We start from the raw sequence: 15,457 nt of genomic DNA, 5'->3' as shown, positions 1-15,457 counted from the left end.
ACTGTGCTTACCTGCCTCCAGAACTTGGGACCCTAAATTCCCCTGTCCGTCAGCTTCCTCCAACATATTTTCTGGAAGACAAAGTATCTGTTTCTGGACATATTAAGATCTGACTATATTTCAAGAGTGCTAAGCAATATGAGGATTTATTTCAGACCTATGTCAACAGAGAGTAGGCTCTTTCTGTCAGACGAACAGTGAGGTCTAATTCTGTAGGGTCTTCTTACCCTGTGCTTGATGCCATTCTAACATAAGTAGTCTGATGAAATGAATAAAAATGCATCTGCAATATTCAATACACGCAAATAAAAAAGCCTGGAATTTATGACAGAAACCACTTAGTTTATTTATGTTGGGATGGGTAAAAAAAGAAAGCCCATCTAGCTTGATGGTTCTATCAATCTTGAGATACCAACTCTCCTTATGCTCTGTTAGAGGAACCAGGGCTTTTACCCATGGGTTGTGAATGCCACTCCCACCTTCAAAGTGCAGTTTAAGTTATGTTTCAGTCTAGTCCTCCATCATCTTTGTTTCTTTATAGAAATGTTCAAACTGTATTAAGCATATGTAAACACTGAAATGACAGTCTGGTAACAAATTTTCCCCTCCAGTAAGCTAGGACATAAGTAAGCATGTTTCAATTCATTTGGAGACAAAATGGACATCTTCACATCATGTCTATTTTGAATGAAACCATTGTGTTTCTTCTCTGTAATAACTCTGTAGTGTGTGGCTCTGTAGCACTCTTCTAAAATTACAACAGACTTGTTTCATTCTCCACAAACCTTGGATATTCAACACCTTCAGAAACTCAATTTTATCTGTCAAATACTTTGCTTCAAATATTTTATATGCAAGGCCAAAGCAACTCCTGTGAGCATTGCTGACAAAAATTTCCTGATAGAGGGACATTTCTTGAAATGAAAATTATCAGCATGTCAATCAAGAGAAAGGGAGTTCATAGAACTTTGAACTAAATGACTTCATTCAACTTTAAGGAGCAAGGCATTGCTTGTGTATTATTTCTGCACAGGGATAGAAATATTCCTTAATAGTTAAAAATCACTAAAAAACTACTCTGGATGGAATCATTGCTGATGAGAAGACAGAGGTCAAACTAATTGCACAAAGTAAAATATTGGTAGAGGGAACATTGAAAAGGGAAACCTCTAAGAAGCAGTTTAACACATTGTTTAAAATTATAAAGAAAAATTAAATGTACTTAATTAATAGCATTTTATGGCAACTATCTAGTCATCTGTGATATCCCTAAAACTGTGTGTGTTTGAAAAAGCAAGAAGAATTACAGTATTTAAAATCAATATTACCTGATACCATTTTGAATTAGAAGGGGAAAGGTCAATAGAAAAGCATATAGTCCATTGTCTCCTTTTGACTTCCACCTATACTATAGGCACTCTAAATTAATGGTTTGGGTATAGCTGAAATTTTAAAATATTTCACTATTTTTCTAGTTTACTTTCTTTGTTAAGAAATCTTTTGGTGACCACCACTAATCACAGCATTAATATCATCCTCCCTATTCATTGTTTGGTGCTAGAGTATGTTTTGTTACTCAATAGACAGTGAAAGGAAAAATCATATTACAGGTAAAATGTAACTGAACTCTGTGAAATCATGACTTTAGATACTAAAAAGACATTTTACTCAGATTAAATGAATTTATTTTTTTTTTTTTAGATGAAAGACTTCATAGTTGTTCTGGTCAGTGTGAAAAGTAATATTACAAAATTTTGCTCATTCTATAAGCTAACTGGTTCTCAAGTACAAATAATAATGCAAACACTAACAGAAATCTGAGGGTCACAGTTTAAAAAAAAAAAAAGATTGCCTTGAATAACAAGAGAAGAGATGACTAGCAGTACAGCACTATCTGAACATGAGAGCAGTTGAATTGCAACCACACAGTTCACTTGTATAAACTAGTAATCGGAAAAATGCTTCAGAATTACTGAAGCTTAGAATAAAAAGAGGAAAAGAGTTCTCTATTTTCCTTCTTTCTGTCGTATGTCTATGTGTCAGGAAAAAAGTAAGATTTTTGAAGAATGGAAACATCGTTTGCTATTATACTAATATGAAAAGATTAGGGAGAGAGTGGGAATACAATGCCCTCAAATCCCCCAGTGTAATTCAAATAGAAGTATATTTGGTGAAGCAACAGGGAAATTTAGCTCTGTAATTTTAATATTACTAAATTATCATCTGTCTGTGAGGTGTGCAAATAATGATCAGTCTCAGTGAATGAAAATCTACAGCCAGTAACTGAACCTGTAAATAAAATAGGGTTTAGCAGATCCTAAAAATAACTTTTCTAATTAAAAAAAAAAAAAAGCAATAGCAGTATTGTGGTATTAACAAAATCATTAAAGAACAATCACATTTGTTGAACTGAGAATATTCAGTCCTTGGCACATACAAAATGTTTAGGAAGCCAGAAAAATACTCTCTGAAACACCAGGTAGTATATTAGCCACTCTCATGTATGCGTGATGATCAAATAATTCCTTCACTTTTTAGATAAACTTTATCAGACAGTTAGGTTTTCTTGAAGAAGGGCTGCATTTATGTACAAATGTTTCTGGATTTTTCCCAGTTATGGCAAGTAGTTAAAAAGCAGTTTATCCCTTCCTAACTTCTATCCTTGGACTATCATAGCTTTACTGCATCTTATGTACAGTGACTTATGTCAGTAAACAGAATGAGGGCAATCATGAAAACCAGGGACACGTAATTATTTCTGCTCCCAGCATATAGCAAGATGACAAAAGTAGTAATATCATTAAAGAACAACAGGTTATGGGTGCCAAACCCAGTATTAAAAGTGACAATGAAAAACAAAATAAATCAAGAAGTAAAGCAACATTAAGGACTTTTTAACTCTGAGCAAAGTTCCTCAGCACAAGGCAGCAGTGCCCTGGCTTTGACTGGAATTCTGTTAGACCCTATGTTTTGGAGAGTTGTGTGGGATGTTTGGTTTTAAATCTAGAACCGAGGTTTTTTTGTCTTTACCATTTGTTGAGTCCAAAACTGCTGAAGATTCCTGTCCTAAACTGAAGTCAATATTCCACCTGCTTGCTCTCAGCCACAGTCAAACTGCACTGAACAACATCCATCATTCTATCTCCCTGTAATTATTGGTACATCCAGCATGTGAAATAGCAGGAGAAAAACATAAGATGAAAGTACTGTAGTACTTCTTGCTTTTGTGTCCTGCTACACAAATCTTGACTGATGTGATGTTTCTTTTTCATGGCTTTCCTATTTAGTACACAAAAAGTGCTGCTAGTAGGGGATATAAAAGACTAGCTCTACAAAGATACTGAATGAAAGATATCTGATTTGGGGTTTAAAAACAATCCATTAGAAGTAGAAAAATGTCTCTTCATTACAAGACTGAGGTTAGCCAAGGTAAACAGAGCTTAGCAAAAAAAAGCAAAGTAAAAGCAGTATTTTGTAGATATTTAATATGATTTGAGAGAAAAATGATGAATCATTTCAGCTAAAATTTCTTTGGGTATCAGATATAATTCAAAAGGTCGTGCTGATCTAGTAGGAAAGAGGCATAGTAGTGCTAAATGTTGCATTTAAGCTTACATGGTAAAAGAGGACAAGATATTAATGCCAGTAAGAATAGGAAAATGATTGTCCCTCTGTACTCGACACTGATGAGGCCTCACCTTGAGTGCTGTGTCCAGTTCGTGGCCCCTGACTTCAAGAAAGACATTGAGGTGCTGGCGTGTGTCCAGTTATGGGGCTGATGGAGGTTCCAGAGAGTAAGTCCAATGAGGAGCAGCTGAGGAAGCTGGGGTTGTTTAGCCTGGAGAAAAGGAGGCTCAGGGGTGACCTTATTGCTCTCTACAACTACCCTGAAAGGAGGTTGTAGTCAGGAGGATTCTTCTTCCAGGCAACTAGTCACAGGACAAGAGGAAATGGTTTCAAGCTGCACCAGGGGAAGTTCAGGTTAGACATCAGGAAGAATTTCTTCACTGAAAGAGTGGTTAAGTTTTGAAATGGGCTGTGCATGGAGGTGGTGGAGTTACCATCACTGAAAGTGTTCAAGAAACGACTGGATGTGGCACTTAGTGGTATGGTTTCGTTGACAAGGTTGGTTTTGCTCAAAGGTTGGACTCGATCTTGAAGGTTTTTTTCCAACTCTACTGATTCTACAATTCTATAGTTCTAAGATAGCAGGAATGCCACCCAAGGTGTCCACTCAACTGAAAGTACAAAGAACCCAGAAGGCACCAAACAGTGGAGGAGAGGACATGGAGATCTGCTGGTCCAGCCTAAACAGCAGTAAATTATGTCATTCTGCTCTCAAAGTATGGAAGAAGGTTTATTTGGAAAGAGCAAGTACAGTTTACAAGTGTATCTCATTACTTAATCTTTACAGTAAAGACAGAGAAAATGGCTATTTATTTACAATTTTAACTAAGACACTTGAAAACTAATTTTTTTATAACTTGGAGACTTAGCTCTTCTTCCCTTTTCATTTATACAATAAGTTTCCCTTATGCATTCTTCAATATAAATATGCTGTTGCTTCTACTTCCTCACAGTATATAGCTGCATCATTAACAGCGATTAGCATAAGTCTACTGAGATGGGGGCTAGTGGGGGGAAGGCAATTTTCTTGTGGAAGATTCTAGGAAGTTATTGGGGTATGGTGAATTTTCTTTCAAAATAAAGTTTTTCTTGAAACATACAAGAAGAATACTGAAAAATATCAGACAAACAAAATTTTTTTGCTGTAGATTTAATGACAATTAAAAGGAAAGCATATACCTGAGTTTTCATTACTAGAGAAAAATGTAAAAAGAAGTATTGTAAAATGAGAGAACTATTGTCCATCCTTGTGTAAAGGACACACTACCTTGGGAAGATTAAAAATAAGAACATTAACATCATGACTAATAACAAGAAGCTATTTTTTTCATCTATTAGATTAAAATAAGAACAAGTTTAATATTCATAAGCTAGAAGAAGCAATTTTTCATGCATTAGTTCTAAATAGAAAAAAGCAATTTCAGTATCTTTCAGTCTTTTATCAGTAACTGAATTTGTCATACTTGTGAAAGATAGCTCCATGAAGACAGTTTAAAATCATTTTTAAAGCAGCGGCACACTAACAGGGCATTTAACCCATTCAAAGGTGACAGACAGGAGATATTCAAGTGAAATATATATTTTTAACTCCTGTTTATGAATTTTTATAAAACTGATGTCAATAGGGTTTTGTTTGAACACATAGTCTTTTCAGTATGTTCTCTAATGATTTCTTTCTAGGTTACTATTTTAACAATAAAAAACAATCCCCTCCCCCCAAAAATGAAGCCAGAGCACCAACTAACACCAAACAAAGAAACCCCTAATACAAAACCCCTTGGGCAATCTGGAAGTTGATTTCAATTACCTGTGCCAAGGAATGTAAACATCTCTGCCTTACCTCTTTAACTCTTAGATTACAGACCCATCATAATCTTTTCCTTCCTCAATGTAAGAATGCTCACCACACTGTCTTTGTTGCCTTTACTGTGTTCTGCTTAATGTGATACTGACTATGAAAGAATTCCTATCACCGGCATAACTCAGATTTTGCCTATTTTTTCCAAAATTTAATTATAATTTTGATACTATGAAGCACTGACTTTTTTTTATTTTATTTCAGTATTATGAAAAATGGACAGATAACATGTGAATGTTACAAGTCCAATGCCCTCCACATTAGGAGGGTTTAAAGTTTAATATCAAATCTGCTTGATATAACTGGTGTTGCATGGAATTTTGATTTAGTAGAGTATTACAGCAGTACACTGAAATCATAACAGACGCACAATACAGCTATTGCAATATGCAGTTGAATCACCATAAAAACATGATTCCCATTACCAGTCCGTGTATTCTCACCATCGTGGTACTGGGTGTGTCCAGTCACTCAGAGGAGTACGAGGATAGAACAAGTACAAGCCTATTGCTCTCTTCAAAGCTCATTTCAATAGCTGGCTGGTTTTCAAATTTAACATTAGGTTAAGCCACCTCTACACTTTCTCACCCCGTACTCCACTGGCTAGCTCAGCAGTACTCTCTATTAATTATCTTGGGGAAAGCTGTTTACACGGCCTTATGACTCACTGGTACAGCTGTGTATCTAAAACAAAGTTTACTCTCCAGTCCCCCTAAAAGTACAGCTCTCTTTTCAATAATTGGTGGTCATTCTTGACAGTCTTCCCTGAGCTCATTACTTTTACCCTTCTCCTCCGAGTCTTCCTCCACTGTGGGACAGTCAGTCACAGTGAAACACTGTCGATGTGGTACAAGTGCAAAGGTTCTCAACTGCTGGAATCCATCTCACATCTCTTAAATTAGTGTCTTGTCCTCCTGCTATGCACAGATGTGAAGAATCTAGCTCCATGTCTTTTATAGTCTCTAAAGGGTACTAGCAGGTTGCTATTAGGCTGCCTCGAAGATGCCTCCTCCCTGGGCTGAAAAGCCCATTTTTGTCAGCTCTCCTCATTGGGCTGTTAGCAAAAAATGGAAACAGGTACCAGCTCTTCCCCTCATTCGGATTAAATCTTTCAGTTCGGCCATCTGTATTTGAGAAAGCTGAACTTCAATTGTGACAGCTACGAAAGCAACCATGGTGAACAAGTATTTGTCTAACTTCACTGAAAAAAATGGTGAGTAGTTGTGACCATTGTTTACACACACAGCCTGGTTATTATCGAAGAAGAAGTAGAATTATTGAAGGCAATTGCATCACAACAAATAGCATAGTAATGAATTAATTTATGCTGGACACTTTTACTGCTCTAAGAGAGAACTTAGTAAAGTTTTGAAGGATTTTATAAATAAATGTGAGAAAGAAGTTTGTGATAATCATTCCATAAAATCTGGTATTTTGCAAAGGTGTTTTAAAAATGTCTTTGAAGATGTGACCTTCCTTTTCTTTTTTGAAATGTACGAATAATGGAGAAGGCTTCCTCCTTTTTGTACTCTTGTCCAGGATACACCGTAGCCTGGTTCAAATCCACATTTACAAAATAAAGTTAAATTAGACAAAATTGGAATCTGTTGACCTGTAAGATATTTTGCAAAGCATTGGTCGTGCATAAGGCTGCTTGATAGAATGACTGACACAATAAGAAAAATAAGTGAAAATGTTAGTTAATTCAATTTTCAATTTTTATAGTATTCACTAGGCATGTTCCTGTAGCAACTGATTGATTCATTTCTCCAGCTGTTCAATAAGAAAAAGAAATACCACAGTCAAGCTTAGAAGATTCTGTTAATTGAAAGTAGCTGAAACTGCTGATGAAGAGTCACTATTTAAAATCTAAATAATACTATGATAGTCATAAATGACCACACACTCTTTAACTTGTATTTAATAAACAGCCTTACTTAATATATGGTGTGAGAGGAATGCTCCATAAAAACTCAGTTTATGCAGTTGTTTAACTAGCAATATCTCTCACAATTTGATATTATAAACCAAGCAAATGGAAAGTATACAAATGAAGACAGATGAAAATATTCTGGACCACATGAAAAAGGTGAAAAATTGCAAGATAATATTTTGAAATAAAAATTTCTACTAGTTTATAAAAGAGACTTTTATAAAAGAGTTTTTTATAAAAGAATTTAAAAAAAAAAACAGCACTAAATCTCTATTTTTAATCCCTCGTATATTGATTGATATACATAAAGTAATGCAGCAAATAACTAGTTGTTTATCAGTATGGAATATTATTTTTAAAGATACCTTTGGGCATGAACTATTAAAAATGTCTACTACCAAACTGAAGGAAAAACTAGGATATTTTTTAACTTTGGCACCACTTTTTCTTCTCTTTGATGTTTCTTAAAATAGCCTGAGAGAGCCTTTTCTCCATGTGTCATAAACATTATAGTTTTTAAATACCTTAAGAAAAGCAGCTCTATCATCACGATCCCTGGCGAAGAGCACTCGTTTTGTCCTCACACGTTCTTCTCATATTTTTAGTGTACAGGAACATAGTGAAACCTTTGAGCAGCTGTGACAGAGCTTTGTTGTAATGTACATTTGGCTTCTTCCATTGCAGTTCCATTATCTTCCACTACTGTTCTCTAATGTATTTCTGCAAGGAAATTCTAAATCTTGAAAGTTTGTAATAGCTTGTGAAAAACAGTGTTTACCACAGGCTAAGAGAAGGCATTTTTTGCCTCTGCTTTCCTAATTAGGAATTAGGAAAGACAGGATTCAAAACCAACTGTTGCACTATATAATTGAAAACCGGAAACACTGAAGACAGTGTTTGATTTTTCATTTATTCAATGGGATCAAATGACTCATATACACCAGAAACCTTTTTAAGTTCCAAACAATGGGACAGAAGCAAACTGCAGTCCTTGAGCTATTACATTGGACTAGCTAAAAAAAGGACTGGGAATTGGCAGAAGTCCTTTGCCAAACAGCTTTAGCTTAAGTCAACAATATTCTTGGTTTGGGAATATAGAAATTGGTTTCAGTCAAGAATTCAAAGCTGATGTGGATAGTTTCTATACTACACAAATTACTGTGATGTTATCGACATAGTTAAATCTGTGAAGTTTATTAGTAGAGGGTTTTGTCTCCTTTTTCACATAATAAGCAACATACCAAGTTTTCAAACTGCTCCAGCTGCCAAACATTGCTAATACAAAAGAATAAGGTGCTGCCAAAACTGAAAACTGACTTGGTCTTTGATATTGGAAGAGAGATCATGTACAGCACGGGAATGTTTAATGTTAAAAGGCCAGGAGAGGGCACAGTAAGTGTAGAATCCCCTTACGCTGAGCAGACTGGACAGAGAGTGGTTTAGCTATGCTACTAGAGTGCAGGCTTCTTGTTTTGGGCTTGTATGTTAGTACAACTTCTATACTAAAGGTTTTTAGCTCCAGAGGCTAGACTTTAGAATAGACATCTATCTGCGCTCTGATTACTCTGTGCCTAATTGATTAATAGAATCATAGAATGGCTAGGCTTGGAAGGGACCTGCTGGTCATGCCTCTTTTGATGCAGCCCAGGATGGAGTTGGATTTCTGGGCTGAAGCTCACATGAGTCATACTGAGCTTTTCATCCACAAACACACCCAAGCCTTTCTCTCCAAGGCTAGTCTCAATACTTTCTCCTCCCAGCCTGTACTTGTGCTTTAGATATGCTAATAGATGAGCTTGTGCTAATAGATGAGCTTTTCTTTGCAGCAGCCAAAGGAAACCTTTCCAGTTAGTTAAGTTTTTCTAAAAAGTTTTCTTTCCACACTGCTTATTATTATATAAATATATATATGTGAAAATACATCTATTTTTATACATAAATATATATATATATATATAAATAATAGGCACTTTCAAATAAAATCTGTTACCTGCCACTTCAGTGTGGCTATATTGGACCATTCACCAAAGGCAGTACTGTTTAAAATTTATGGGGTTTATTCTCCTTTTGTCAAGCATTTTCTACATACAGAACATTCACGTGGTATAAATTACAGAACAAAAAATGCATGAGACAGACTACTGCAATTAAGTGAGTAACAGACAGTTTACATGATTCTTGTTTGTTCACAATGGAGAAGAGCTGTTAAAAAGGAAAGATTCAGTAGCTAGAAATGTAAGCAAACTCTTATCTCAGTTAAATCTACCTACCAGGAGGTTTGCTCAAGCTAAAGAGAGATCTACTGTACCACACAGGGCAGGATGATAAATGCACACAAGATTACAATGCTAAAAAATCCCAGATTTCTAAGCAATTTTACACAATCTAAATTGGAGTAAAATTTTGTTTAAAAAAAGATATTTTTTTTTCTGATTGCCTTCAGTAAACGGAGGTCAGTTTAAGAGCTTATAAGCATTCTTTAGCAAAAACATAATAAAAATAAAAATACTCCCAAACTTCTAAGTCATTTCTCTGAGTCTGGATAGCTTTTTACTGCTGGCTTTCTGATCCTATTGATTTGTTACTCTACTTCTGGGAAACTTATTTTTTCCATTTACATATTTAACCAGTGTAAATATTAGAATTCTAAGTAAACAAACTATAAAAGATACAAAGTTTTTGTTGTTTGGGTTTTTTTGCGCTAGTCCAATTGGATGCACAGAATAGAAAACCTGTTGAGCTAACCAAATGGTTTAAAAAATATGGATCAATGGTACAATGAATAAGGAAAAATGTTATCTACTTGTTGTAGACTTCAGTCTCTGCGTTTTCATTTTCTTAAAATGCGTTTTCTTTAGTTTTAATTAACAATTTCCTCAACAATATAAGTGAAGCTTTGTGATGCCAGGTTTTTAGGATGTGGTTTACTCTGAAAGGATGTGAGATTTCTTTTCAGTAGACCTGAAATCCCTTGCTGATGCAACCCTGTGATAGCTGAAAAATCTAATATCTATTTTTTTCTAAAAAAAAGGTTAAGCTTCTGCAAGCAGCTCTTTCAACTAAGACTCACCATAAAAATAAACTCCAAAATGCAGTGATTGGAAAACACTGCAAATATAATTTCTCTCTTTTTTTTTTCTTCTCTCCATATATGTTCCACAACTTGAGACTAGAAATTTGATACCAAAACTTTCCTTCCAATGAGAAGCAATCCCGTAGCCAAAGTGGGAATAAATTTTATAATTTCTATGTTTATCTTTCTTGTGAGACTTTCGCTTCAAGGCACAAAAAGATTTAACAGTGGACTGGACAAAACAGGACATAACATTTCAGTTTAAGGAGTCAAAGGTTGTACAACAGCTATAATTTTGTGTCTGAAGCAAACCAAACAAAAATTTGAATCATATTAAAGTCTTCCATTTACAAATGCAAAGTATCATATTAAATTGTCTGAAGCTTTTTTTGGGTGTTTTTCTTCCTATTTCCTTTAAAATAATTTATTATACTTACCTCTGATTTCGGTATTTAGTAATTTCGGTCAAACAACACAATGTCAGCTGATAATTGATAAGGAGTACTATTATCAAATAGCCACTGTTTTAGTAACTTTTATGTGGAAGTTGATTCAAATTGTGTTCAAGTCAAAGAAATAATGGGTATGGAAGGGTTCTGCAATTTAAAATTAAAATGGTGTAAATTTGAATAGTGGTGTAATTTAAGTTCAGTGTACTGTAAAACTATTAATTCAGTAAATATCTAACACAGAACCTTATGCTTCTCCAACCCAAATTACTGTGTTTCCTCTCTCAACTTCAGTGATTTCACAATTTAACTTATTGAGCCGTCCATCCAGGATAAACAGAGATTCCTTGGAAGGGGTCATGAGATACTGCCCAAAAAGGCCACTGTCTTTTATAAGACGGTTCTTACTGTTCCAAGGCCATTCGCCTGCCTTGATGGGCTCCTTCAGACTCTTCACCATCTTAACCTTGCCAGAGGAGAGCTCCATGAAGAGAACGTCAGTTTGTGTGCTGGAGCTGCAGTAGACGTTGTATTGATGAGCTTCAGTGAATGATGGCTGAAAAGCTACATCAGATATGTGCAAATTAGTGTGAATGTCAAATGCATCCTGTATTTCTCCTCTCATCGTTATGGACTGGATCCTCATGAGACCTTTTGCATCATCAATGCTGACAAGGTAGTGTCCATCTGGAGAGATATGTGGTGTGCCTGTTACGTCGCCATTGTAACCAATCACGGAATCAGTAACACTGTCCACTATGAGCTGTGGTAGGACAGCCCCAGTAGTATCAGGCTTACAGCAGATAAAAAGATAACCTCCAAGATGTGTATAAGCCAGTGACTGAGGAATGCAATTATAATCCTTTAAACTAATTGTCTTGATGTACGACATTGTTTCTAGATCAATTTTTTGGAGCACGGGCTCATCCTTATGAAGAATATATCCAAACCTGAAAGGAAAAGCACAAAATCAAAGAAAGTTAGATCTACTGTGTGCATTAATATACGAATGAGGAAGGCCTCCATAAGGAAAGGAGACAAGTTAATATGTGCAGTAGTGTATTGCTATATAAATGTCAGCTTCAGATATTTCAGATATTAAGCAATTTATAATATTTAATTTTTAGTGTTCTTGTAATATAGAGTGCATCAAATAAAATGTCTAAAAACTATTTATCTGATTAATTGGAAAAGTTCTTCTTTCCTATTGACATAGGGGAAAAGGTAAATACTACTCCTAGCATATCTATTCACTTCTAACTTTTACAAAAACCAGGAAGGAGAAAAAGACTGAGTATCAATAGATAGTACATCCAAAATATTTGAATTTGCTTCATACAGTTCTTTGATTTTCTTGAGAACATCAGCTTAACCCAGTGCTCATTTTTATTCAGATAATTATCTGAATCTTCCTTATTTTAATTCAGTAGAAATGAATAGCATAAAAGGATCTAAGTTTATGCCCCCTAACTATTCAAGTATCATATTTCTTACAATTTAAATGACCCTTTATGTTTTTCCATACATCAAAAAAAACTTTCACTGAACAAGAATATGGTTAAAATTTAAAATCTTAGAACTGATTGTTTATTACCTTTTAAATATAAACAATATGACTATTCTTTAATGTTGATGTATAAGTTCCGACTGCACAACCATTTGACTATATATATATGTGCAAAAAACCATAATTCTAAATATTATGGAGCCATGTATATTAGTTTTGCTTATCTAAGTAGCTTTCACAGCACTTTTCCCAAAAAGCTATTTTCCTTTGGCACATTTCTTGATATTTTCCTCTGAATCATTGATCTAAGAATGGAGCTGCATGCTTATATACATAATTTAAAAATACCTTTCACATTCTATTGATATAAATCCCTATGTCAGATAGAATATTCCAACAATTAAGTTGACAATAACACAACATTTTCACACTATACTTGCAATCCCAGTGTATTTACTAATCAGTGAATCACCAAAATAACAAGCGAAAAGGGTTTCAAAACACTGTTCTGTCAGTTCCCCTGACATAAGTCTACCTGTGATTACAAGTTGAGCTGATTGTGAGATCATTTTTGTCTTTGATTATTCAGCCACTTATAAATATATGTAGTCTGGATTCAATCATCTTGGTTAGAAAAGGGGTGAGTGAGTCTTTTTGGAAGTTACGTCAATATAACAATTGCTGTTACTTTCCTATTCATGAGGTCTGCTGCTCTGCCATAGAGAAAGACTAGGGTCATCAGGCAGAAACTGTTTTTTAGCTTTTTTGACAACCTAACATCTTTTTCTTAATCTTTTTGGGTAGCCATGAAGTCATTGATTCCTGATTCCATTATTAATTAGTAAGCATTTCTCAGTTATAAGAAACAGACTTGTGTTGTGTTATGTATAGAATCATCCTGTAAGAGAAAATGTTAAATAGCAAACAACACTGACATTTCAAACGTCTCCATGTTAAATAACTGTTAAATGTTACACACCAGCAGTGGCTGCAAAAGGATGATAGAATTGGTTTATTGATTATCTTTTACATAACAGCCTCCATTGTAGAGCAACAATCAGTGAACTATCCACAGACAGTGAACTATCCACAGACATTCACAATAGGAAAAAGGGAAAATATCTAATTTTAGGTCATTGTGATGACAAGTACTGAATAACTTCATTTTCAGCTGTTATGATATTATTTAATCTATTTTAATATTAGTACACAGCATAGACATTTTTTCGTTTTGATCTCAGTTTCAGAAGCAAACACAGAGAAAATATTTTTTGTTTGAGTTTGGCAAGCTGACTAGGTTTGAAAACATTATTTTTCTCTTTCAGTGTACCAATATATAGTAATGGGAAAGCATAGGAAATCTTATTTAAAAGAGAAAGAAAGGGCTCTCACAGGGGTGTTTTTAGCTTATGTAGGCACTAAAACACAAACTTATATCCAAGTGAAATTTTTCAATATGCATAAACACATGTCAAATCAATACTGTGATTTTGAAAATCCCATCAGACATCATCTACATGATTAAATATATATTTTTGAAAGTTTGGCCTATTGTTTTCAGTAACTGTATTAAACATAGTTATAAATTGTTTTCTGTAATGAATCAGTCATTTAACATTTTAATATATTTGATATGTTTTACTGTATATATGTGTCTATTATATTTTATGGTACCTTCATGTAACCAAGAAAAAGACTTAAAATTTCACCGTATGTTTTGAGTTGCACTCTATTTTCTATCCCATTTGAGAGAAAATACAAGTCATCTTTAAAAAAAAACCTAAAAAATTTTAAATAATTTTCTACCACGAAACAAGTTTAAGAATCTAAAAAAATATATTTTAAACTGTTCAAACCCTAAAAGAACTTTCATTTATCATATGCCACCAGGACAAGAAAGAAAAAGAAATCTTTATGCTGCCTGCCAATCTTTTTTTTTTTTTCCGAAGATTATTCCAGCTCATAAAAATTACTCTTTTTTCTGAAGTAAAATACAAATGCAAAATAAGATTAGCATCAATTATCTAAATCAGCAAATCTTACTTGCTGATTCAAAACATAATTAAAATGAAGGATTTAAATCAATTTGATTCAAAGAAATTTCCCTTGCCTATTATTTGATTAAGCAGTGTTAGTGATAGGTTTATGTGATATTTTTGCATTCAAATGTTATTGATTTCAAGAGGAATACATAATTTACTAATATTTGCTTCTCAAATGTTATTTCTAGCATACACGTTTCTGAACCACAGCTTATGATAACTTTGATTGCATAAACCCCTTGATTCCTGGAACTGAGTGTGTTCTCTGAAGTGAAGGAAAGGGTCTTGTATACCTTCCCTAAGGGTAACATCCTTGAAGGTATGCAAAGACTCACACTTGACATCTAGCTTTCCCCACGGAGGAGAACAGTCATTGGTTTGTTCTTTAGCTTCTCATTACCTGGTGGCACCTTCTGCCACACAAATCCCCTAAACTCTGCCAGTTAAAAGGTTTGCATAAGCATTCCACAATGCATGTCATTAAGATGAATCTAGTAACTGTGAAATCATTTAAATGCTCTAAATTTTTTTTAATAACCTACTTGATGTGAATGAAATAGTTTAGGAGTCACAGAAGAATGTGGGTATAAACCTTCTGACTAGCACAGGCAGATTTTAAAATAAAGGATGCTTGTCCACAGCATGGGACTCCAGATCCCTATGATTAATCACATTCTTATTGTAGATCTAATCAGCAAATAAATCAGCTGATAACATATCCTGTCTCAAGCATTTTGATCAAAACTTCCCTAAGCATTATGGTTTCTTATGCAGCTTTGTCCATCTCTTTGTAACATTTAGTTCACAGTTCAAAAGGCCACAAGTAAGAAGCTTACAGTATCTTGGGCAGATTGTTCCTGCGATGTAAACAGTCACTTCAGCTTTGGTAATTGAGTTTAATTGAAACTGGCTTCAAGATTCTGACTATCTTATCTTGATGCTGTATTTATTGCACTTAGGAGGTCTAC

The 15,457-nt window shown here is 34.5% G+C and overlaps 1 protein-coding gene across 2 annotated transcripts in view; it reads right to left on the bottom strand.

Annotated features, from left to right (window-relative positions):
• Positions 1-9,452: 9,452 nt before the first annotated feature.
• The window catches only part of FSTL5 (follistatin like 5), a 291,901-nt gene continuing 285,896 nt past the window's right edge, over positions 9,453-15,457 (bottom strand). For both annotated transcript variants that reach the window (XM_027732811.2, XM_027732809.2), the window contains one exon: positions 9,453-11,890. In XM_027732811.2, the coding sequence (XP_027588612.1) occupies positions 11,188-11,890 (703 nt within the window). In that variant the 3' untranslated portion in view covers positions 9,453-11,187. The remainder of the gene's footprint in view (positions 11,891-15,457) is intronic.

This window comes from Pipra filicauda, unplaced genomic scaffold (genome assembly GCF_003945595.2).
Source record: "Pipra filicauda isolate LSUMZ 115617 unplaced genomic scaffold, ASM394559v2 scaffold442_size550402_pilon, whole genome shotgun sequence".
Lineage (NCBI taxonomy): Eukaryota > Metazoa > Chordata > Aves > Passeriformes > Pipridae > Pipra > Pipra filicauda.
Note: the sequence above shows the minus strand (reverse complement) of the source record. Positions and strands in the feature narration are given on the sequence as shown.